Source organism: Balaenoptera musculus, chromosome 2 (genome assembly GCF_009873245.2).
Source record: "Balaenoptera musculus isolate JJ_BM4_2016_0621 chromosome 2, mBalMus1.pri.v3, whole genome shotgun sequence".
In the NCBI taxonomy this organism is placed as follows: domain Eukaryota; kingdom Metazoa; phylum Chordata; class Mammalia; order Artiodactyla; family Balaenopteridae; genus Balaenoptera; species Balaenoptera musculus.
This window is the reverse complement of record NC_045786.1, coordinates 172,604,835-172,630,718: the sequence shown is the minus strand read 5'-3', so window position 1 is coordinate 172,630,718 and position 25,884 is coordinate 172,604,835. Positions and strand designations below refer to the sequence as shown.

At 42.4% G+C, this 25,884-nt stretch overlaps 1 protein-coding gene across 6 annotated transcripts in view; it reads right to left on the bottom strand.

The window, feature by feature from the left end:
- PPP2R5C (protein phosphatase 2 regulatory subunit B'gamma) overlaps positions 1-25,884 on the bottom strand; it is a 133,440-nt gene that overhangs the window by 85,714 nt on the left and 21,842 nt on the right. The window contains exon 1 of one of the 6 annotated variants that reach the window (XM_036839322.1): positions 8,149-8,333. The exons of 4 other annotated variants lie outside the window; for them this stretch is intronic. In XM_036839322.1, the coding sequence (XP_036695217.1) occupies positions 8,149-8,242 (94 nt within the window). In that variant the 5' untranslated portion in view covers positions 8,243-8,333. Of the gene's footprint in view, positions 1-8,148; positions 8,334-25,884 lie in introns of those variants that run through there. One more of the 6 variants, XM_036839332.1, reaches the window with a different exon arrangement.

The window sequence follows — 25,884 nt, the reverse complement described above, 5'->3', positions numbered from 1 at the left end:
GTTGCAACGTGGAATCTGGAACCACACTGATGGATGTTTCAGTGACGTCAAAGCCTGAGACGTGTCCTGCACGTTCAACGTCTCCCCTGCCCGTGCATGTTTGCAGCATCGCTGAATGTGCTGGCATGCAGTCATGCAGATCTTCCATCGTTCACATCAAGAAGCCCTGTTTGTTAATAGCACCAGGAGTCGTCAGCACCGGGAGCTGTCAAGCTCACGCTGGCAGATACCAGTTTTCCAAAATTCAGATTTTTGCTTGCAAGTTTGAATTTCATCATGGGCAACAAATAGTGTCACTGCTGTTTCCCCTGAACTGACAGGCTTCCCTCATTCCTTTTCGAGAAAGCAAACGTCAAATATTCAGGTCTTACTAACCCAATCTGTCTGTCTTTTGTTCTTTCAAGTACTGAATAAAAATGATGTTCCTGAAAAAAGTGGCTAGTTCAGCCTGCAACTCACACGACTGTGCCGTGCTCCTAGAGACCGCCGCCGTCCCGCAGCGTGCCCGAGGGCTCTGTGTGAACTCTGCACGCCATCCACAAAATGTTATCGCAAGGTGTGTTTGCAAGGGCCGAGATTTACTAAACCTAACATTTCATGCTTCATCAAGGATAGGCTTAGGTCAGACTGGCGTGACACGGCGGAGTACACGCTGGTTTCTAGCTGGACACCACTGCGTACCCCAAGAAAGGAGCGGTTCTACCCACCACTGCCTTTGCACCATCAGGGCAAACGGCCACACGGTGAAAGAGGCAAAAAAGGCCTTCGCGTTCTTGGGAAGACAGTTTTGACCTTGCAGATCCCTTGAAAGTATCTCAGGGACTCCAGGGGCCCAGTGACCGCACCTATAAACACTGCCCTATGGAAACGCTGAGGATACCGTCACAGCTTCAGAGCTGTGAAAACAAGGTTATCATATACCACCCCTAGAGAAGCCTGGCCTACTACCTGAAGGTGAAAAAAACAACTTCTAGTTGTATATGTACCAAAATGATCTACAAATGCCAACACTCACAGACAACCCCCACCCATTTCTTCCTCCTCGAAGCCTACCAAGAATAAAGGACCAGCAATTGAGGAAAACTAGGCTTGCTCCCTAGAGTGAAACGTTACTATTCTCATAACTTTATAAGTCAAAATACCATAATGAGAACACATTGCTGGTGAATAGCACAACCAGCAGATAAAAATCCAAATGTACTACAAGAAGTTCACACACATCAACGACAAAGCAGAGACTGAAAAACCTAATCAAACAGGTATAACAGCTCAAGCTCTATTAAAAATGTCACAATATTAAAACTTGAAACAATAAGGTATAAGGTTATAGTTTGGATCCCACTTAGTTCAAACACTATCTTTTTTTTTTTTTTTTTGGCCACACCGTGCAGCATGTGGGAGCTTAGTTCCCTGACCAGGGATCAAACCGGTGCCCCCTGCGTTGGAAGCACAGAGTCTTAACCACTGGACGGCCAGGGAAGTCCCACCAAATACTATCTTAATTTAAAAATCCCAACACAAAAAAGGAATTCAGGAGTTTAATGTAATGGGATTTGACAATTTGACAATAAACTTTTGGAAGTCAAATTGCTAAAGCATCAGAAAGCAACATCTGCATTTAAATACAACTAAGGGGAAATGACAAGCGAAGTCACCCTATTTGGGACTAATCACAGATAAAGTCTCTAACTTCTAAAAGTAGAATTCCTTACGAATCTTATGCTAAAACACTTTTCTTCAAAAGAGTTAAAAATGGGGTGAGGAGAGGAATGTATTAAATGCTGATTTCTTATTAACAGACGAGATCCCTGAGAATGAAAAGTCTGAAAGGGGATCAGTAAGTACGCTCTGACTAGCGAGACTTTGGATCGCCTTACTAGGTAACTTTACACACAGTCTACAAGCAGAACACAGTGCACACTCCAGGATCATCAATGATACTGATTTCTTCCAGGTGGTGAAATGACAAGCAAATTGCAAGAAGAGAGGCTTGGTAAATGGGAGAGGGAGAGAGCAGACGCAGACAGAGACAGAAACAGAGACAGATGAGCTTCAAGATGAACAAATACAGGTAATACAGCGGCAGAAAAATAAGTTGTGGTTAAGATGCCGGGCTCTGAATTACCACAATGACCTAGAAAAGAGACGATAACCACAGCAACCACTAACACTTCCCATAGTCGTACAACACGCCGGCACCATTTTAAGCATTTTATATGTATTCACTCATTTAACTAACCCTCATAAAAATACAGAGAGGCAGGTCCTTTTATCCCCATTTCATTCCCATTTCCAAGCAGAGAAGTGAGTTAGCTTGCCCAAGACAGCTCAGCTAACCAGTGGTGGGGTGGGAGCAGGGATCCAACCCCAGCCCTGTGGCTTCAGACCCCCCGCCCTTAACCACTAAGCACCCTGCCTCTCAAGTTCAGAGGGAACCTTGCTTTTACCTAAGAGCGTGCCATAAACTGCTACGTTTTAAAAGTCCAATAAAAATGCCAATAAACATCAAAAAAAAAGGTGTACGTCCCCAAAACACAGTTCGGTAAGATGGTGCAGCTGTCTGTGCAGCCACTACAAGTTAGCAACGAGGGGACCGTGCTGGCGGCAGGAGGCCACCAATAAGGCACTGGGCTACAGGGTCTCAACCTCACCCCACCTGGGATGACCAAGCCCCCGCCTGATTATTTCACTGACGGCCACTCATTTGTCAGCAATGGAGTAAAAGGAAAAACATAGGAAAAGCCAAAACTGGAATATAAAAGACCACTGCTCACTATTTAGGAAACAATTTCTGAGTAATCACATGTCCTTTGCACATTTTTTCTAAAGCAGAACATTTTAGAGACATTTCTCTCAAACATTACGGAAAAGTTTAAACCTACACAGAAGCTGAATGCTTGTATTCAACTTGTACACCTGTATACCCACTTCCCCAGATTCACCAATTGTTCACATATTAGCATATTAGCTTTACATTTATTTTTCTCTTTGTTATTTGAAGCAAGTTGCAGAGATCATGATACTTCACCCCTAAATACCTCCGTCTGCAACTCCTAAGGGTGAGGACAGCGCCTACAGATCACAATCCCTTTAAAACTAATAGTAATTCCACAGCGTCCCACATCGCTCTGTACTCGACCAATGTCTTCTGCAGGCTCGATTTTACTTTGTTTTGTTTTTAGAACAAAGATCTGATACAGATTCACTCACTATATTTGACTGTTACATCTCTTTAGTTTTTCTTTTTAACTAGAGGGGTTTTTGATTTATGAATAATTCAAGGGTCTAAAACAAAACCAGATTTTCCTTGCTGTAGTAGTTTGTCCTTGTGCACTTTAGCCAATGTCTTTCCAAGATTAATGAGAAAGACTTTTCCTTGAGTACATTAGTGAGAGAAACTACCCCAGTTTTGGAGTTCTCCGCATCCTTGGTGGTACTTTTCCCATCTGACAGGGAAGAGGAGGTGAGGTGGGCCTTGTCCGGAAGCAGATGTGGGAGACAGAGGTCTTGCCTGCACTGGCCCCTTGCTCCGGCCTCTGGTCTGGGATGTTCTGCATGGCCAGGAGCTGCGCTGACAGAAGGGTGCTTTGTCCCATCTTATCACTTGGAAATCCAGAGCCTCCCCAAAGACTGCAGGCCAGCTTTAGCTGGGTCTCTAAAAAAGGCCAAAAAGAAAATACCAGAAGATGACATATGTGGCTGCCTTTCCTTCTGGGACAGCCACCAGCAGCGGCTTGGGGACATGTAGCTGACACGGGGGCAGGGGCCCTGGACTTGGCCTTACAGGCTGGTAACCTTGGGGAGGAGTGACCTCCCGGGCAGGAACGCTGGGAGGAACCAGTCAGGCAGTGTTCACAAAAGCACGTCACATCTGGCAGGTCGCCGTCGGATCGGAGGAGAACCGCCTTGCAGTGCTACCTGGTGCACGGAAATGGAGTAGGGTGTGTACCCCAAACCTCTGTGCCTTCGAGGACTTGGTCCTTTCCTAGATTCAAAAACACACACCCTTGTCTTGACTACTAACCTTGCTTCTTTACTTTTGTCTCATTCTTCCACACAATTAACATCTTTTAATGAAAAAATTCTAGGAGTTTAGCTTTTGCTGCAAGGCAGGAGTCATGACCAGTTCAGGGAAGACCGATTAACAAAAGGTGTGCAGGCTTTAACACAGACATGCACCCCCCAGAGAGTTATTTGTTACTCTGGTTTCCTTCCTCACTGGCAGCAATGACAAGAGAAAACAACTTCACACAGGATCATTCCAGGTAGCTTTAAAGGTGTACTTCTAAAAGGCCACCACATAGAGAGTGACAGCTACACAACACACAGATGTTAGCGAAGTAAACACCTTGATTCGGGCTGATACACTATTCGGAGAGAAAGAATCACTGGTTTGATCTCTTGAGGGGTCTTGGTTTTTGGTCGTCAACGACATGTTTCCTTCCTAGTTCTGGGAATGAGGACAGTGCTAGGCTTCCATCCTCACAACATTCACCGACTTTAATCACGCAGGAGTGTCCCACGCCTGGGAACCCGTGTGCGCGTGCACGTGCACAGGTGTGCTTACCAGCGCTGGCTAAGTCATCAGACGGGCTGCAGGGAGAAAGGAAGCCTTGGCGTTTGACACCCCACACTGCCCCCTGCTCGTTCTTTTCTAAATTTTTATTGGAAAGGTAAAGACTTTCATTGAATTGGCGACTCAGGAATACTTGTGAGAAAACAAACTCTTCTATAATCAGACTTCCATTCCCCAGGAAGAATGGGTTTACACAGAGAATAATTTGCTCTCCAGCTCCCCACCAGGCCGAGGTTGCTCCTCAGTCTTTCAGAGACAGGACTCACCAACCGACTACACGATCGGAGCAGTTAACTTTCTTGAGGCCAGAATAAAAGCCAGCTGGCATAGGATGGAGGTCGCTCTCTTCCTCTCTGGCCATTAACATCTTTTTTGGCTTGGCTATTCTTGCCTTAAACCTGGCTCTAGAAGTGAAATATATTTTACTATGCTTAACAGGCAATTAAAATTCAAGGAATAGTCTAGAACAGGGGTGGGCAAACTATGTCCCATGGGCCAAATCTGGCCAGCCACCTGTTTTTGTAAATAAAGCTTTACTGGAACACAGTCATGCCTATCTGTGGTTGCTTTCTCAGCCAAAAATATTCACTTTCCAGCCTTTTCTGAAAAAGTCTCTCGATCCCAGTCTAGAACTGTGCTGTCCAATACAGCAGCCACTAGACACGTCTATTTAAATTTAAAATAACTAAAATGAAATAAGATTAAAAATTCGGTTTCTCAGTTGCAGTAGCCACATCTTAAGGGCTCAACAGTCACATGTGACCAGGGGCCACTGTAGTGGACAGCACAGAGAACATTCCCACCATCGCAGACAGTTCTCTTGGACAGCCCTGGAAGTACAGGATTTAAGTCATCAAGCTAAATTTACAGCCATCTAGTTCCTCCAGGTGACGCCTTCTCCTTCTACAGAGAGAAAAGTTTAGGCTTTTCAGCGACATGTTCCTGTCACACTTGGACTTTTTAGGATATGTTAATTCACTATATTAACTGTAAATTCTAGACTATGTAATAGGAGATAAGTATCAAACCAATTGGGACTACTGATCAGTTTAGTGATCGTATTGATTGATTTGTTTACTTGACTGCCCCACCGCCCAGGGGACTGTAAACTCTGAAAGATGGGCCACAGTGCTTGCTTCATATTCCGAATTAGGAACCTGCTTGGCACGTGGTGGTAGCGACTTGACGAATATTTGTAAAATGAATGAAGAAATGAACCCTAGGCACAAAAACTGTCATATACCACAGGCCACTGAAACGGATGGATGTTGATAAGACATTGGGAAAAAAACCGCTATTATAATCCTGTGGCAAAAGGTTCTACAAACAGCCAAAATTTCTATTTTTAAAATAAAAAAAAATTTTTTTTTTTTTTTTTTAAAGATTCCAAACAAAACAAAACAACTGCCTGGGTTTGTTTAACTGCCTTGGTTTGGATTCTGGCCCTACCATTTACAGGCTGAGTGACCTTGGGCTGGTTATTTTACGTCTGTGCGGAAGATCCTTCTTCTCTAAATGCACCCTGGGTCGGTGGTAAGCCTCAGTGTTGCCCCCTCCCCTTCCCAGCATCATGAGTACATCAGCCCCTGCTCTCTCTCCTAGCACCTGCCCAGAGTCAGCTCTTCCTGCGCCCCTCCTGCACCAGGGCCCCTGTGTGGGTCCCCCACTAAGCCATCCATCCCTCTGGGGGGGGGACCCTCAGCACTGGACACACAGAGGACATGCTAAGTGGATATTAAATTGATCGAGACTCTAAAAGCCAATATAAACAAAATAAATTTTGCTAACACACATTAACATGCTTGCCCTAAAAAGTCCTTATGAGTAAATCAAGCGTTCAAGTTTTAGCTAGTTCACTGTTTGACCCAGAAGTTAGTTTTAGGCCCTAAAGGTTACCCCTTCTTAAAATCTCCAGTCTCTTTTAGGTTAATACACTTCACTACTTTTTCCCTTCACAATCAGACAGCAACCAACCACTCAACCAACAGCAAAAAAATTCAAACTGGTCACAGTAAAGTCTTGGAATTAAAAACAACAACAACGTGGTATAAGACATAAAATCAAACGATTCCATTTCAGAATAAAGTCATAGTTCAAAAAATGACTAGTACATTAAGCGTTTAATGAAATCAGAAAACTCAAACTAAAACAATCTGTTATTTATAAGAAGATACCTTAAAGGTATCAAAATACACATTTTATATGCTATAAAATTTTCTTTTTGCTAGTCAGTCACCTTTTAAGAACTTAAATCGAAACACAATTACATTTTGTTTTTGCCCATTTGGCTCCTGCAACTAAAATACCTGCGTGCTATCTGTGGTCAACATTTGCTCTTTCCTGGGTGCACTACAAAACAATGTGACCTACAGGTTGGTCATTGTGGACCTTAATTTCCACCAGCTTCTTTCAAGAGGGTTTGGAGAGAAAAGCAACACCCATTTTATTCCAACAGACTGGGTACGCATGTGGTTTTATCTCCTTTATCTGTGTACACCCTAGGATCTGAAAAATCTTGTCTGGCATTTTAGTCATACAGACTATTAGTCACCTAGAGATCCTGCCCCCACCCTTCCTTGACATGGGTCCTTAAAGGAGATTCTGACAGTTAGAACTGTTCTGTTAGGGACAGAGCTGTGATATTGCATAAATTTTAAAGTGATTTGATGAAGCTTAACATTTTCTATTTCACCCAATTATGAACAAAAAATTTGTATAACAAATAATTTTAAATGCTAAGAAAAGGTATATGATTATCCTGATACCTATATTTTAATATAATTATTAATTGCTATGCTAATTGTGTTTTTAAGTTAAATTCTGAACCCAAATTTTGTATAAACTACAAGTGGCAAACTGTAATTATTAAAAGTGATGTATACACTCATTGAAAACTTGTTGCCATTTAAAATTTTCAAGGCAAATGTCAATACAAAGCCTATTTAAGTGCAAAGTATCTCCTACTATTCTATAAAAACGCTAACAGCTCAGAAATTATGACCCGCGATGGATTCCAACATTTCAAAGCATGAGTCTATTTCTCTTTTAGGCTCCATGGCAAGAACGAAAACAATCCTTTTAAAGGAAGTTCTTTTCTAATCATTTCTGCATATTTTCTGACTGCAATTCATCGTTAATTCAGAGGTGTGTGTCCCGGTGAAACCTTCGGGGTGTTGAGCAACACAGACGTAACAGAAACTCCGCGCACGGACAACTTGGCCACGCGTGCCGCCCGCCTCTCCTTCCTACCCCCGCCCAATGCCTTCCCCGGGCAGTGACTTCACATCCTTTGACATCAGCACGGCTCTGAAAGGGGGATGGGAGAGCGAGCAGAAAGCAGAAAAACCAGCTTTGAACTATGCATGCAAGGCCTCTCTCAAGACTCAGATTCTGTAAGTAGTTCGTAAAATGCCAAATTGCAGTGACACACCCAGCCTCCTCTGGTTAGGTCTGCCGCAAAACGGGGTGAATTCTGCTAGAAAGGACTTCCTGCTTTTCTTATCTGAAGCACAATAGCCATTTATTAACTAACCACAGAAGGTTCCGTTTCAGTGAAACACACAATAACTTACCTCGAATATGGAGAAGGGCCACGGGCTGGAAAGGCCCATTGGAGTTGGCCGCGTCCACCACCATCCTGCTGCCCGCTTTATTACATGTCAACATCTAGACTTCAGCGGGAAAGGCAATGTACTCCTTAAGGCAAGAAACCAGCCTCCATTTTAGTTTAAAAAAAAAAGACAAACTGAAGCTCTCTGCAGCTGGAGGGAACTGGCTGGTTGGTGATGTCAGCAGGCACGGGGCTCGCTGATTGGCCGGAAGCTGCAACTTCAAATGACACTAAAAAAACTGCAAATGGAAAGAGCATTCTGTTTGGCTGTCAGTGTGCATGAAAAGCCTGGACATTTTTTGGCTTTCTGCAGTCTTCATTTCTCAATAACTTTTAGGCAAAGATCCCATCTCTTAAGGGGCAGGACTGAGGCCACAACCCTGGCCAGACTATAAACACATGATTCTGAGAGAGCCACCAAAAAAAAAAAAAAAAAACAAAAAACTGTGCATGTGTGTCTACATGAACTTTAAATTTTAGCATTTCTCTGACTGGTACCCCAAATTCACTGGTACCTTATATCCACCTGACCACCTCCTATTTTCTATTCTAATTACTTTAAATATCTGTATCATATTTAGCATTTGGCAACATAGTTTTTTTTTTTTTTTAAAGCAAATTGGCTATTCAAATATTACACAATCCCAATTCATCAGTTTGGACTCTTGTTCAACCTTTCCTACTACCAAGTTATGAATTACTAATCTTCAAACACTGGTTTTTCTCGGGATCTAATTTTTTTATTGGAAAAATTCAGTTAAAAATTATATGAAAAATGAAAGCTTCTTTAAATTTAATAGCTAGAAAGCGCTGTAAGTTAAAGGTATTTATACCACCTGGCTGTGAAAGTTAAAGTCATAAAATAAAATGCAAGTGTTTATTTTTGTACCTTAAAGATGTCAACATACCACTTTTATTTAATTTTTTACGTTTTGTTTAAATTAAATTTTTTTAATTAAAAAGCTATTTCACTTTTTTAAAAAACTGGGGCTAGTATTAAAAGCTATTATTCCAGATCTTAGTTTCCTATCTTCAGAAAAGGTTAATGTGAAAAGCTGAAGAAGAAGGACATCATTTCTGAATTGGAGTACCCTGGCCTGGGGAGGGGGTGTACGTGTGTGCTGGAGAGATGATTCCCTACAAAAAGAAGTGCTATTACTAGCTCCAAATGAAAATGAATAAGCTATGAGAAAAACCTCTTTGCCAGGCAGAACTGAAAAAAATTCCTCACTCCTTCACACACACACACAACTAAGTTTGTCCAAACCATGTCTTCTCTTTTTATAAATTCTCACACAATGCCCCTCGCCACCCCTCGCCCCCCCCCCCCCCCACTTTCCCAGCTTGTGAACAAGAACCAAAAAGCCCTTTGGTTTCTAAACATAATTCACAACAGTAAGAAACACCTGAAATGGACCAGGGTTAGCAGTTACATCTGTGGGCTGGCACTCCACACATTTCAATGAGCAAATGAACTGCTACAATCGTTCAGGGGTGCTTATTAAGTTCCCCTACACTAGTAAGAAGGTAGTCCTACTATGTGTGTCAATAGCCATTAAGAAAATAAATGAAAGCAAACCAAATCCTACCCCTGCCCTCCCCCCCCCTCCGCAGAGCTGAAGGATGCTGCTGGATTCCAAAGCTGGCCATGAATTAAACTATAACAAGCAATGGGGAGCGGGTGTCATGTCATCGGCCTCCCACCTGCCTGGCTCCTCTGCTGTCTGAACAGCCTGTGTTCCGAGTCAGGTACTGTAGATTGAGATTCTGGCTGCTGACCCTCTGGGTGCATCAGATGCGCAAGGATGGCTCTCCCAGAACTATCAGCTCCTCACCCAAGAAGTGGTGCCAGATGAACTCAGCATTAAGGATCGAGGCTTGCAGGGGGCTTTGTGAGGGGTCAGGAAGCAGATGCTTACTGTAGATCTTACTTTAAAAAGAGAGGGACCTGTTCTCAAACAGTTTAATACTTCATATGAGATGAGACGGGGAAATGTGCCTGTCCTAGGATTGTGCTGTTGAGTGGAATGCAGAAATAACAGGGAAAGACTCCTAGACTCTTTGTATAAAATATACAGGTTAAAGTCAAAGAAAAAGTGAAGACACTTGTTGATGTATTTTTCCTAATGATCTCAGATCAAAGGATCTCAACTTTATTAGTGATTTTCCCCCATGCTGTTTTGAAGCCTTATGCATATAAAGTAGTTCTTTAAAGGACTCAAAGTCTGTGATCTGGAAATCACTGATGAAACATACTCTAAAATATAAATAAGCAAACAAGCAGATAAATAATATGGAGGAAAAAAAAAAGACTTGAACAAATAAAGATAAGGTGTGTTTCAGAACTGGAAGCATACATACTATAAATAAGCTGATGTTAATACTTCCCCAAATTGATTTATAGTTTTAAAGCAATTCCATTCAAAATTCAGAGGAGTCTCCCTATTTTTCTGGGTATCTGACAAAATAATTCTCAAGTTCACTTGGAAAAATTAAAAGCATGAAGAATGAGAACACTCTTATGAACAAGGCTGGTCCTACCAACTCTAAAGCTTGTGAACTAAGGACAGTGTGATGTGGGCTTAAGAGACAGGTCTTGGAACAGACAGCAACAGCTCCCAAAACGGTGAGTGCATTTGTACAAATGTAATATTCGGGTAAGGAAGGAAGCTCAAATCCACGGAAAGGGGAGGATTATTCAGACAACTGGTCGGCTATATGTGGGCAGAAGTCAATTTAAGTCTCACCAAAATAAAATCTGAGATGGGTTAAATAAAAAAACAAACACAGTTAAATTTTTAAGAAGTCAAATCATACCCCCCACAAATCCCCACAGCTTTGAGAAGAAAAGGGTAGTGAGTATATCATTTCTCAAGCCAGAAAAGGACGATTAAAAAACACTGGACAAACCCTGAGGGGATATTCCTCACAGTAAAAAATTTACAAATTTGTGTATGTTCCCTCCAAAAATCAAAAGGAAGTATAAATGCTATAATTACAAGAGGTTAATAATATACTGCGATTCATTAGAAAAACACTGAGACCTCAGTGTTCAAATGATTCAGTTTACAAAAGAACTATAACTGCTCAATAACCGTATGAAAAAAGTATTTCTTCACCTATCAAATCAGCAATAGTTTTAAAAATTATAATTAATAGTGGTAAAGGCATGTTGTAACCTTGCCAACAAATCTATAAATTGTTCTGATCCTTTTGGAAAATAATTTGGCAACATGTAAAGACCCTTTGTTTCTGTAATTTAACTTTTGGAGTCCATTCCAAAAACGCAGTAGCCATGAGTGAGCATCACATTTAAAAAAATATTTATTTAAAAAACTGTGCTAAAGTTTACGTAATATAAAATTTACCATCTTCATCATTTTTCAGTGTACAGCTCTTAAGTGGCATAAGTACATTCACGTTGTTGTGCTACCATAGCCACCATCCATCCTCAGAACTCGTTTCATCTTGCGAAACAGGCAATCTGTCCCCATTAAACGCTTCCTCCCCATCCTCTTCCTCTCAGCCCCTGGCCACCACCATTCTACTTTCTGTCTCTATGAATGTGACTTCTCTGGGTACCTGATATAAATGGAATCATGTGGTTTTTGTCCTTCTGTGACTGAATTACTTCACTCAGTGTAAGTGTCCTTAAGGTTCAGCCACGTAGTAGCATGTGTCAGAATTTCTTCCCTTTTTAAGACTGGATAATACTCTATTATAGGGATATACCACATTTTGTTCTATCCATCCCTTGATAGACACTTGGGCCATTTCTGCCTTTTGGCTATTGTGAATAATGCTGCTGTAATATGGGTATATAAATATCTATTTAAGTCTCTGCTTCCAATTCTTTTGGGTATATTCCCAAAAGTGCAAAGTATGGTAATTCTATTTTTAGTTTTATGAGGAACTGCCATGCTGTTTTCCATAGTGGCAGCATCATTTTACATTCCCACCAGCAGTGCACAAGGGTTCCAATTTCTCCACATCCTCACCAACACTTGCTATTTACCAACACTTGCTATTTTCTGTTTTTCGATAGGAGCCATCCTAGTGGGTGTTAAGTGGTATCTCACTGTGGTTTTGATTTGCATTTTCCTAATGATTAGTGATGTTAATCATGTTTTCATGTGCTTATTGTCCATTTGTGTATCTTCTTTGGAGAAATGTCTATTCAAGTCCTTTGCACATTTTTTTTTTTTTTTTGGCTGCGTTGGGTCTTCGTTGCTGCGTGCGGGCCTTTCTCTAGCTGTGGCGAGGGGCTACTCTTCGTTGCGGTGCATGGCCTTCTCATTGCAGTAGTTTCCCTTGTTGCTGAGCACGGGCTCTAGGCGCGTGGGCTTCAGCAGTTGCAGCACACGGGCTCAGGAGTTGTGGCTCATGGGCTTAGTTGCTCTGTGGCATGTGGGATCTTCCTGGACCAGGGATCGAATCCATGTCCCCTGCACTAGCAGGCGGATTATTATTATTTTAATTAATTAATTAAATTTTGGCTGTGTTGGGTCTTCATTGCTGCCCGCGGGCTTTCTCTGGTTGCGGCGAGCAGGGGCTACTCTTAGTCGTGGTGCGCCGGCTTCTCATTGTGGTGGCTTCTCTTGTTGTGGAGCACGGGCTCTAGGCACGCGGGCTCAGTAGTTGTGGCCTGCGGGCTCTAGAGCGCAGGCTCAGTAGTTGTGGCGCACGGGCTTAGTTGCTCCACGGCATGTGGGATCTTCCCGGACCAGGGCTCAAACCCGTGTCCCCTGCATTGGCAGGCGGATTTGGCAGGCGGATTCTTAAACACTGCGCCACCAGGGAAGTCCCCCTTTGCACATTTTTTTAAACGGCTTGTTTTCTTGTTGAGCTGTAGGAGTCCTTTATAAATTCTGGACATTAATCCCTTATCAGATAGATGATCTCTGAACAGTTCTTCCCATTTTGTGGGTTGCCTTTTCACTTTGTTGATTGTGTCCTTTGCTGCACAGAATTTTTACATTTTGATGTGGTCGAATTTATCTACTTTTGCTTTTCGTGCCTGTGCTTTGGTGTCATAGCTAAAAAATCATTGATAAATCTAACGTCATGAAGCTTTTCCTCTATGTTTTCCTATAAGGTCTTTGATCCACTTTGAGTTAATTTTTGTGTTTGGTGTAAAATAAGGGTCCAAGTTCATTCTTTTGCATGTGGATATCCATTTTTTCCAGCACCATTTGCTGAACAGACTGTCCTTTTCCTAGAGTGGGTGGCACCCTTGTTGAAAACCATTTGACCATACCTATGACGGTTTATTTCTTGGCTCTCTTCTACTCTATTGGTGTATGTGTTTGTCTTTACGCCAGTACCACACTGATTTGATTACTGCAGCTTTGCAGTAAGTTTTGAAATCAGGAAATGTAAGAATTTTGTTCTTCTTTTCCAAGATTGCTTTGGTTATCCAGGGTCCCTGGAGATTCCATGTGAATTTTTGGATGAATTTTTCTATCTCTGGAAGAAAACACTGTTAGGATTTTGACAGAGATTGTATTGAATCTGAAGATCTCTTTGGGCAGTACTGATGTTTTAATGATATTAAGTCTTCCAATCCATGAACACACATTGGCTTTCCATTTACTGGTGTCTTCTTTAATGTCTTTCAGCAATGTTTTGTAGTTTTCCGCATACCAGTCTTTTGCCTCCTATGTTAATTCTAAGTATTTTATTCTTTTTGAGAGCATCACATTTTTATTTATGATTCTAAAATACCAGAAACGACCTTAATGTCAAAGGGATTATCCCACACAGTGAAATATTACACATCCATCAAAAATATTTATGAATTTGTAAAGTAAAAATATACGTGAGAAGGGCAATGTATAATTTTTCAGAAATAGTATGATCATAAAAAAGAACACTCTCAAAATATCAACAGTAGTCACCGTGGAGTGTTATGGTTATGGGTAGTTCTTCTTTCTGAAACTTCTCTATATTGTTCAGTATTGCTAAAATAAGCACACAGTACTTTGATGAAAATTAAAAGTAACAATTTAGGGCTTCCCTGGTGGCGCAGTGGTTGAGAGTCTGCCTGCCAATGCAGGGGACGCGGGTTCGGGCCCTGGTCTGGGAAGATCCCACATGCCGCGGAGCAACTAGGCCTGTGAGCCACAACTACTGAGCCTGCGCGTCTGGAGCCTGTGCTCCGCAACAGGAGAGGCCGCGATGGTGAGAGGCCCGCGCACCGCGATGAAGAGCGGCCCCCGCTTGCCGCAACTAGAGAAAAGCCCTCGCACAGAAACGAAGACCCAACACAACCAAAAATAAATAAATAAATAAATAAAATTAAAAAAAAAAAAAAGGAACAATTTAAAAAAAGACACGTAGATTAAGTCACAGCAGAGAGAATCCCTTAGTGAATGCTGCCGCTCAGGCACAGGCTAAGAAGAGAGAAAGGGCTGTGATGGGAATGCAGGAAATATGATGCAAACGATTTATGGTGATGCATAAATGAGATCAAGTATGTAAAAACACACAAACAAAAATTAGCCTAAACTAGGCATGACAAACTGAACCAACAAATTACAGGATGTTGACTCCCTGTCTTGAAGAATCCATTACGGGCTCCTTAAATTTTTACTGCAAGTTTGCACTGAATCAATAGGCTCATCTAAGCTCTTGAGGTTCAATTAGCCACCAGAGTACTTTCCTCACAGATGAAACAAGGACTCAGCAAACACACCGGAAGAGGCTCACGTGCAGCCCCATCACTGGCCTGGGCATAAGTCTTCACCGCCTACTCAGGGAGAGGCCGCCCGCCCTCAGGAACCCCAGGCTGGTTCTTCTTTCCTCACCTGTAAAGGGGCTGTCTGTGATCACCCCACCACCGTGGCTGTTAGGAGGCACAAACGTCACCGATGGAGTGGGGAGCTCAGGAGGGTGCAGCTGCCACTGAGGGAGGATCCCACCGCACGTCGCTCCAGCCATTATAGGGAAGGTGCTGGAAGCAGTGGACACTGTAGCACTTAAAGAGCAGGGTCTCGACCCTGGGGCTGCAGTGTGAGGGTGCCGCAGAGCCACTGACGGGGTGTCTGCTTGGACTAACCCCTCTGGGGAGTCTTCCTCTCCCCTCTCTGGGCCACAGGTCTCTTCCCCGTCAGCCTCAGGACAGAGCCCGGCACACAGCAGGCGTTCCATCAAACTGACTGAATGAAGGGCCGAATCAAGCAGTAACACCCAATTCTGATCCTGCACAACTCCCTCACCACTCTTTATACCTCGTCCCCGTAGCGCGTAACCAAGAGGGGTGCGCCATCTAACCACCTGGAGAACGACACATCCCACCCCCTGCGTGCAGAGCCCCCATCCAGGCTCCCACCACACCCTCCACTGCTGTCTGTGCCCATCCCTCATGCCCCCCATGGCACCCTCCAGCCACGCTTCTGGACTCTCCCATGACAACCTTCCTGCCGCTCTGAAGGGCTTGAGCTAACTCGGAGGAAAGGCGCCTTTCTGGGCTCAGTGCAGAGCTCCTTCCAGAACCGAAAGTGGGCAGACAGACCACAGCTCTCAGTGCGTCCGCCTGTCAAGGATGCAAACACAAGCATCTCTGTGCTGCACAAAGATGAAGGTTGAAAAGGAGTTATTCTTTATTCTCTGCTTCCTCTGTCACTTTATTTGGGTTTTTATTTAAAAACAAACTGCCATTTGTAGGTAGCATTTTTGAATAAAACTTTCACATTTTCATTTCTAAATTCAGCTGAAGGTTTTAATTTTCATCTCCCCGGGCAATTTTATGGGCAAATTAAGTATGCTCATATTTTAGTGAAGAAGGTTTACAGTTTCTTTCATTAAAAGAAGGTTGTGTCTTGAGCCTAGAGAGTTGTGGTGCCACAACTGCAAGGCACTGACACTGCTGGCAGAGCAGACACTTAACCGGAAACTACACGGGCATGGGTGATGTACATTTTGTTGGGTAGGATATCTAACCTAAAAAATTTGGCTTCGCTTACAGTTTAAAATAGACTTCTTCCTTAGGCAGATCAAAGATACCTAGCATTCAGCTGTGTTCAGAGGTTGCCAGGGCACTTCTGCTTGCCAACAGCAAGGTCAAAGGGACAGGCGCCTGCTGCCCTGTTGATTTGAGCGAGTCCTGCGAGTGGTTTAAAAGGGTGGACAGGCTTATCCCAGGAAAGGCCAGCGGAGGCGAGCGGAGTAGATGGTGTAAAATCTGCCCCGAGTGCGCTGTTGGGAGACCTTTGCTTATTTTTGTTCTTGCCACGGTTAGGCTGGAAAACCTTTAAAGCCAAAGCAAGTCCTCACCCGCTTCCTTGTTCTGAGAAGGTAGGAAACCCACACAAAGTACACAGAGCACACGTGACACACCAAAGTGCTTTCGTGTTGACTATTAGCAACAAACCTCACTTCACAAAGAAGAACCTGAGGCGCAGGGAGCCGTGAGCCTGGGAGGGGTTCCAGCCCCAAAACAGTTCTGAGAAAATGGAAGGATGTGGGAAGGACAGGCAGACGGGCCCAGAGGGCTTTTCATTCCTTCAGCAAACTTGTGTCTCGGGGATCCATGGCAGATGCTAGACTGGGCACCAAAACAGCCTCTGCCCTCAGTGACACTTCAGACAGAGCAGCGTGTGGTGTGCTCTGCAGCCCCAGTATCCATCACGATGAACAGATAAATGGTGCTCCATCCACACGGTGGAATGTTACGCAGCCTTAAAAATTAGGAAGAAAATTCCGTATGATTCCACTCATAGGAGGTCCCTAGAGGAGTCAAAATCACAGAGACAGGAAGTAGAATGGTGGGTGCCAGGGGCTGGGGGAGGGGAAGAGGGAGGTATTAACAGGCACAGAGCTTTTGTTGGGGACGATGAATAGACAGTGGTGATGGGCACACTGAATGTGAATCTATTTAATGCCACTGAATTGTACACTTGCGAATGGTTAAAGTGATAAATGTTATGCTATGTGTATTTTACCACAATTTAGGAAAAAGGATAAGGCAGGCTTGGGCCAGGGTGGCTCAGAAAACACTGGAGGAGGCAGAGCCAGCAGGGCGTGGGAGAAACCCAGGCCTGGAGGGCCTGTACGGTGGGCAAGGGCACGCAAGCAAAGTGTGTGCATCTGTGGGCGATGTAAGGTGCCGGGAGAAATCCAGGTGAGGTCTGGGGAAGGCCTGAGCTAGACATTAAATGTCAGATTACAGCTGCCAGTTGAAATCAACTCCCTGGGTTCTTCCCAGAAGGGGCTTGCAGGGTATGACAGGCAGAGGCCTGAGACCGACCCTGGAGTAAAAGCCACGTCCGTGGCCTGACGAGAGTGGACCGGGGGGCGCCCAGGGGCCAGGCTGTGGCTCGAGGTTGGGCTCCGGCTGACGTGAGACCAGCTCTCAGCTGTTCACAGAGCAGCATCCACGGCACCTCGGCTCCCCAGCTACCGCCACAACAAGGGTCTGGGTCTGGGTCTGGGTCTGCGGCCTCCCTAAGAGCAAGGGCCACCTCTGGTCACTGTCACTGTCACGGTCCTGACTACCTCCCCGCGCTCCAGACAACCCAGGTGGTCAGTAAATATTTGCTGTGAACTGGCACCTGCCTCCCCAAGCTGAAAGTTTCCTTCCATTATTGTGGGCAGTCAAGAGAAGACACAGAATCAAACATGTGGCAGAAGCAAGACTGATGAAAGCTGAGTTTCTGAACCCATGAGAATTAGAGCAGGCACTATGGTAACTTCTCACATTCCATTTTTATTCTTCAGTTAATGGGCAAGAGGTAAAGTTCCTCTAAACAGATGCTAATTCATTTTTAAGCAGTAAAAAATGATCACTTGTATGGCAAGACTTTGAATTGTATCAGAAAATAAACTGCTTTGAATGAGGTTGAAGTATTGTATTTTCACAAACGGAGGGCAAGACATATAAATTTTTAACTGCCATTCAAAAGCCAATTTAAAAAAATTCAGGTAAGTTCTCCCAACAATAATGTAACAACTTCTTTCCCAAATGGCCTAACACTTAGCAATTCTAAATTTCTGCCCCAGGGTCTCCAGTTAATGTTAGGCCCTAGTTGTTTCATCATAACTTTGACTTCTCCCTAGGCCTTTCTTTCCTAAAACAAGGAGAATGGCCTCAAGAAACAAAGTCCATGATTCATTAGTCACCTAAAAAAATCAGTCTCTTCATTTAACACTTCTACCTTCCAGACCGAAAATATTAAAAGAAAGGACTAACTCAGAGAAATCTTTGAACGAACAGGGCCTGAAGACTACATTCAGCCTCAACGCTAAAAAAATAAAAACAGGAAATACTATTTTCCACTTAACGAATGACTTAAGCATTTAAATGGCCTCAGTACTAGAAAGGTGCAATGGGACAGACAGGCACCTCCTGCGCTCTGGGCAGAAGTGTTCATGCTGCAACCTCTCTGGACAGCACCTCTAAAGGGTTCTTGAAAACGCATGGCCTTTGATCAGTACTTCCCTTCCTTGATTCCAGCTTAAGGAAAGGTTCAAAAGTGTGAACAACAAAAGATTTACATTAAAGTACGGTTTACAGCAGCTGAAAACCACGGGAATAATAAACAGTGTTTAAATCATGCTCCTATTTCCATTAAAGTCAGGAACAAGACAAATATGCCTACTCACACCACCACACATAACATCTTACTAGAATTTTCAGTCAACTCAGGAGAAAGACACTAAAGGTATAAGATTTAGAAACAAAGAGGTGAGATTGCTTTTACATGCAATCATTAGATACCTGAAAACATCCAAAAAAATCAGCTGAAAAACTAGTGCAAACAATAAGATAATTCAGGAAGGAAGCAGGAGGTGCAGCAAGATGCAGAAATCAACAACCTCCATATAAACAATTAACAATTATTTACAAGACATAATGGAAGAGGAGATCCCATTTACAATAATAGCACCAATAATGAAATATCTGGGCACACACTTACTAAGAAATGTGCAAAACCCACATGAGGGAAACTTAAAAACACCCCTAAAGGAAATGAAAGTGGCCTTGAACAACTACACACTACACTCTTAGAAAGGGGATTTGAACATCCTAAAGATGCCAATCCTCTCTGGACATTTTAAAATTTAATGGAATCACAACAAATATATACCAACAGCTTTTTTTTTGCAATGAAATGAGCCAATTCAAAGTTCCTACTGTTTGTAATAATATCATTATTGTTGTCAATCATTTTAATATGATATAGCAATAATTACGTCAATGAAATTAGAAATAAAGATTTTCAGTGTAAGATAGAGATAAAACTATGAAAATTCAAGAAACAAGTGAGAACACTACAATGTTATGAATGCACAACTAAAAATATATATATATATATATATATATTTTCTAGAATATATGTTTATGTTCTCGCTCCCTCCACTGAAAGTACCAGTACCTAAAAGCAACAGCAATCCAGCAGCAGTGAGCACCCCCTAGTACCCTGATTTTGGTCTCTAATATCATTCCCCACTGAAAGGAATCAGGGTTCATTGAAAAATGGCTGATTCCAAGTCTGGGGCAGGGAAGGTACAAACAAGCCACTGTGTCAGAAATCAAGGAAACAAAAATAAATGAGGCCATGCCAAAAAATACACAGCAGCTAGTCCAAATATCACACAATGGTTAAAATTATGCATCTGCACATAAAAAAGAGTATGGGGGCTTCCGTGGTGGCGCAGTGGTTAAGAACCCGCCTGCTGATGCAGGGGACACGGGTTCGAGCCCTGGTCCAGGAAGATCCCGCATGCCGTAGAGCAACTAAGCCCATGCACCACAACTACTGAGCCTGCACTCTAGAGCCCATGAGCCACAACAACTGAGCCTGTGTGCCACAACTACTGAAGCCCATGCGCCTAGAGCCCGTGCTCCGCAATAAGAGAAGCCACTGCAATGAGAAGCCCACGCACCACAACGAAGAGTAGCCCCTGCTTGCCACAACTAGGGAAAGCCCATGCGCAGCAATGAAGGTCCAACGCAGCCATAAATAAATAAATAAATAAAATCTTAAAAAAAAGAGAAGAAAGTATGATTTTAGTAGATTAAAACACACTGACATCAATGAAACACATAATGATGTTCAAAAAAGAGAAAGCCAAAAAAACATTTAGTTTTCACCATTTGAGGGAAACTTGCAACTGAAAAGGCAAAGAATTAAGCTTACCCTCACTTTCCAGTAGGAGCTGTATGTCAAGATAACCAAATAGCTCTATTTGGCAAGAAATAGCTCTGCTTTTAGAAGAATGCCAGATTAAACGTTGAAATCTCTAGAGAAACTATTGACTCAGGCAAGGATTATCAAGTGGTGTTTAAAGCATTAGCATATGGTTGATGGGGAACAGACACTGGCAGGGTGCCAAAATATACCTTGTAGATTATCACTAGTACTTTTGAATCGCAAAGGGAAGTACTGTACAATGGAGAGCTCAATCGGTCACCACCCTACTATAATACAGTGGTAAAATCCAGCATCACTTTTGCTAGTCACCAGACAGTATGCATCTCTCACAATAAAGAAACTATCTCCTGAGTTACACAGCATCACCCCTGATATATTCTATCCAAGAAAGGTTTCCATTTTCAGGAACTACCGGGAATAAGGGGGATACTTTACAGGACAATCATCTTGGCTAATTTAACAAGTCATAAACTAGTGCTGCGGTTTATGGCACTCTCAGACTAGTAGTGACCCCAGGTGTCTGGCAGAAGCAAAAACAAATCCCTGCTGAAGAAGATACTTTTATCCTAGGTTTCAATTTATTTCAAATATTTGAGTACAGTGACCAGCATACACTAAAAAATAGGTACACAAGGAAATAAGACATCATGAGCAAAATGTGACAAGGACTTCAGATGTTGGTAATATCTCACACAGACTATAAAGCAGCTGTGCTGACTAAAAGAAATGACAAATTTGATGGTTTCTGCAAGGCAATAGGAAAATATTTTTAAAAAGTCACAGAGCAGATTAAAAATAGAACTTCCATAAATGAAAAAAAGAATATCTGAAATTTAAAACTTCGTGGCTGTATTTTAAATTTCATTTTTCTAGTAACTTATTTTTCCTCTATTTTATGAAAGTACTAGTCCATGGTGGGTTGAAAATTAAAAAGAAAACTGGTCCTTCACCATGGATAACGTGAAACTCTGATCAAGAATATAGCACGTGTAGTGAGGTGGATGGACCTAGAGTCTGTCATACAGAGTGAAGTAAGTCAGAAAGAGAAAAACAAATACTGTATGCTAATGCATATATATGGAATCTAAAACAACGGCACTGATGAACCTAGTGGCAGGGCAGGAATAAAGACGCAGATGTAGAGAATGGACTTGAGGACACGAGGCGGGGGAAGGGGAAGCTGGGAAGAAGTGAGAGAGTAGCACTGATGTATATACACTACCAAATGTAAAACAGATAGCTAGTGGGAAGCAGCCGCATAGCACAGGGAGATCAGCTCGGTGCTTTGTGACCACCTAGAGGGATGGGATAGGGAGGGTGGGAGGGAGGTTCAAGAGGGAGGAGATATGGGGATATATGTATACGTATAGCTGAATCACTTTGTTGTACAGCAGAAACTAACACAACATTGTAAAGCGATTATACTCCAATAAAGATGTAAAAAAAAAAGGGGGGGACTTCCCTGGTGGCGCAGTGGTTAAGAATCTGCCTGCCAATGCAGGGGACACGGGTTCGAGCCCTGCTCCGGGAAGATCCCACATGCCACGGAGCAACTAAGCCTGTATGCCACAACTACTGAAGCCCGCGCACCTAGAGCCCGTGCTCCGCACCAAGAGAAGCCACTGCAATGAGAAACCCACGCACTACAACAAAGAGTAGCCCCCGCTTGCCGCAACTAGAGAAAGCCCATGTGCAGCAACGAAGACCCAATGCAACCAAGGGAAAAGGAAAAACCCCATTTAAAAAAAAAAGATGTAAAAAACAAAAAAGAATATAGCACAGTAAGTCACAAAAAGGTTGAAAAATATAACCTTAAAGAAAGATAGTAAATGAAAGATTCCAATACACATCTGATTAGAGCCAAAGGGGGAAAAAAAAGGAAACTAATACAGAGATAACAACTGAAGAAATAATGGCTGAGAACTTTCTACAACTGAGGAAATATAACAACCCACAGATCCAAAGTGAATGGCAAAAAAGACTGATAAAAAAGAAATCTATACTTGGACCCCTGGCAGTGGAATCACTGAAAAAAAAATCAATGTCATAGTCAAAATCAGAAAAGTAGCCAGAAATCACAAACAATACTTTCAAAAAGAATGAATTTGGGGACTTCCCTGGTGGCACAGTGGTTAAGAATCCACCTGCCAATGCAGGGGACACGGGTTCGAGCCCTGTTCCAGGAAGATCCCACATGCCACGGAGCAACTAAGCCCGTGTGCCACAACTACTGAGCCTGTGCTCTAGAGCCCGCGAGCCACAACTACTGAGCCCGCGTGCCACAACTACTGAAGCCCACGCGCCTAGAGCCTCTGCTCTGCAACAAGAGAAGCCACCGCAATGAGAAGCCCGCGCACCCAACGAAGAGTAGCCCCAGCTTGCCGCAACTAGAGGAAAGCCCGCGCGCAGCAATGAAGACCCAACACAGCCAAAAATAAATAACTAAAATAAATTAAAAAAAAAAAAAGAATGAATTTGGCTTCTCAATACTAATGGAAGTCAAAAGGCAATGAAATACTTATCTTCAGTGTACTGAAGGAACACAAAAATCTACAATTAGATATTCAGCGATTATCTTTCAAGAATGAGGGCAAATGAAGACATTTTCCAGATAAACAGTTTGCCACCAGCAGACTCTTATTAAAGAAAATTCTAAATGATGTATTCAAACAAGGTTTTGACCTCCGATGGAAAGTCTGAGATGCAAAAAGGAATGAAGAATAAAATGATAAATAAGTAGATAAATCTAAATGGTCATCAACAGAATAAAACAGTAATACTGTTAGGGAGCACTTAAAAAGGTTGGAATTCAGATACCCAACGATGGAGGAGTCCGAAGAGATGGCAGTGGCAGCCTTCCTTTTCTGAGGTATGATTGACATAAAACATTATATAAGTTTCAGGTGTACAACATAATGATTTGACATTTGTATATACTGCAAAACGATCACCACAATAAGTCTAGTTAATAGTTAACATCCGTCACCATACACAGTTACAAAATTTTTTTTTTCTTGTGATGGGAACTTTGAAGATCTATTCTCTTAGCAGCTTTCAAATATTCAATACAGTATTATTAACTATAGTCACCATGCTGTGCATTACATCCCCATGACTTACTTATTTTAACTGGAAGTTTGTACCATTTGACTTCCTTCAGCCATTTCGCCTACCTCCCCACCCCTGCCTCTGGCAACCATTTTTTAAATTAGTAGACTTTAATTATTAGGTTTACAGAAAAGCTGAATGTAAAGTACAGAGTTCCCATACCCCTCTCCACCCTCCCCTAGTTCCTCCTATTATTAACATCTTGCAATAATGGGGCACATTTCTTACAACTGATGAGCCAATACTGATATGTTACTATTAACTAAAGACCACAGTTTACATTACGGTTCACTTTGTGCATTCTTTGGGTTTTGACAAACGTAAAATGCCATGTATTCACCATTACGGTAACATATGGAGAGTTCCACTGTCCTAAAAATCTCCTGTGCTCTGTCCATTCATCCCCCCATTCTCCCAACCACTGGCAACCACTGATCTTTTTATTGTCTCCACTGCCTTTTCCAGAATGTCATATAGTTAGAATAATACAGGATGCAGCCTTTTCAGATTGGCTTTTTTCATTTAGTAATATGCATTTCAGGTTCCTCCATGTCTTTTCATGGCCTGGTAGCTCATTTCTTTTTATTGCTGAATAATATGCCATATTTTGGATGTATCACGGTTTGTTTATCCATCCACCTACTGAAGGACATCTTGGTTGCTTCCAAGTTTTATATATTTTGAAAAAATTGTGGCAGAGTTTTTTTAACCACCCCAAATTCTTGCATAAAATCATACAGTGCAACCAAGAAGGCAAAATCAAATACCCATAGCCAACATCTACAACAAAATTAGGTGAAAATGTGTCCCCACAGACATGTGAGCACATGGGAGAGCCCACCGGCAGCCACAGGCTCGTGTGCTATCAGTGTCTGGGGGAAGACGGCAGAGAGGAACAACGGGTGTCCTCTGGAGCTGAGAACTCTGAGACAACCAGAGAGCCAGCTGAACCCACCTGAGAACAGTGGCTGAAAGCAGAAGGGGTCTGTACCCCACAAGGGATGAGGGCAAGCAGTCCGCAGCCAAGACTGAAGGGGCCCCGGGAACCCTCACAATTCAGCAGCCGTAGCTTCCTTCCAGAACTAGGTCACACTGGTGAGAAACTGCTGGGAAGAGAATCCAGACTTAACAGCAGAGGGGCAGGAGAGGAAATGGAAAAAGAAGGTCCAAATATCAGCAGGGGAAGAGAACCAAATCAGGGCACTCAGGAGGTAAGCCACCACATTTTAGAAAGTTTCACAAAAATAACCAAAGCTAGAGCTCTAGAGCCCAAGCTCCTCTTCTCTAATTTCACACACACACGAGCATCAGGAGGGATCAAAGTCAAGTCCTACATGGAGTTCTTATAAGGAAAAAGCGAAAAGGAACTAAACGACACCTACGCAGCAGTAAAAGCATGACAGGGAGACATCCCACAAAGACATTAAAAACTACAGCCTAATATTTCAAGATGAGACAAAAGACATTAAAGGAATAGCATAACGTGTCAAAGGACTACATGAATATTAATAGAAAAACTCAGAAATAGGTAATAACTCTGTAAAGAATTAAAAAAGAAAAGAAAAAATAATTTCAGAAATGAAGAGTAACTGAAAAGAATACAAGAGCAAATAAGCACAACATAAAATGCCTTATAGGGAATAGTACATAAAAAAGAGAAAAAAATTAAATCAAAAAGGAATGATAAAAACCCAGAGGGAGACAACAAATATAAAAGCAGGCAAAGAAGATTCAATATTTATACAATAGGAGTCTCCACAGGAGTAAACGAAAGCAAGGGAACAGAACAAATCCTCAAAATAATAATCCAAGAAAAAGAGATTTGGTACTACATATTTAAAGAACATAGCATGTATGTGGGAAAGTCAACCCAGAATGATATATTCTGAAATTACTGGACTTTAAAGAAGAAAAAAACCTGTTTAGGCATCAAAGCAAACAGACCAAGTAACTTGTAAGATAAAGAAAATTAAACTGACATCGGAGTCTGACAGCAATGCTTTATTAAAGAAGGAAGTGGAGGAACATCCTTAAGATACTCATGAAAAGAAAACATGAACCGAGGACTTTCTATCCAGACATTCTTTGAAGTCTGAAATAAAAGTCTCCTAGAGAGGAAGCTTCACACCAAAATAATGAGGAGTATCAGCACAGACTGGAGGTGAGCGTCAGCGGTATATTCCCGTGGAGAACTAGTGTAAACAGCGATGGGAGGGAGAGAATACAGTTTGTCACGACTATGTGCTCTGACAATGAAGACAGAGTAAAACTATAAAAAAGCGGGAGGGGGAAGGAAATGAAAAGATGCAAAAATTTTAACCTTTCAGTCATCATATTGGTCACAATGTTGGTATTATTTTTCTGAAAGTACACTGTGTATAATGTCAGATAAAGTAAATGAATAATTATCTGGTATTTAAGTCCTATTTATTTTC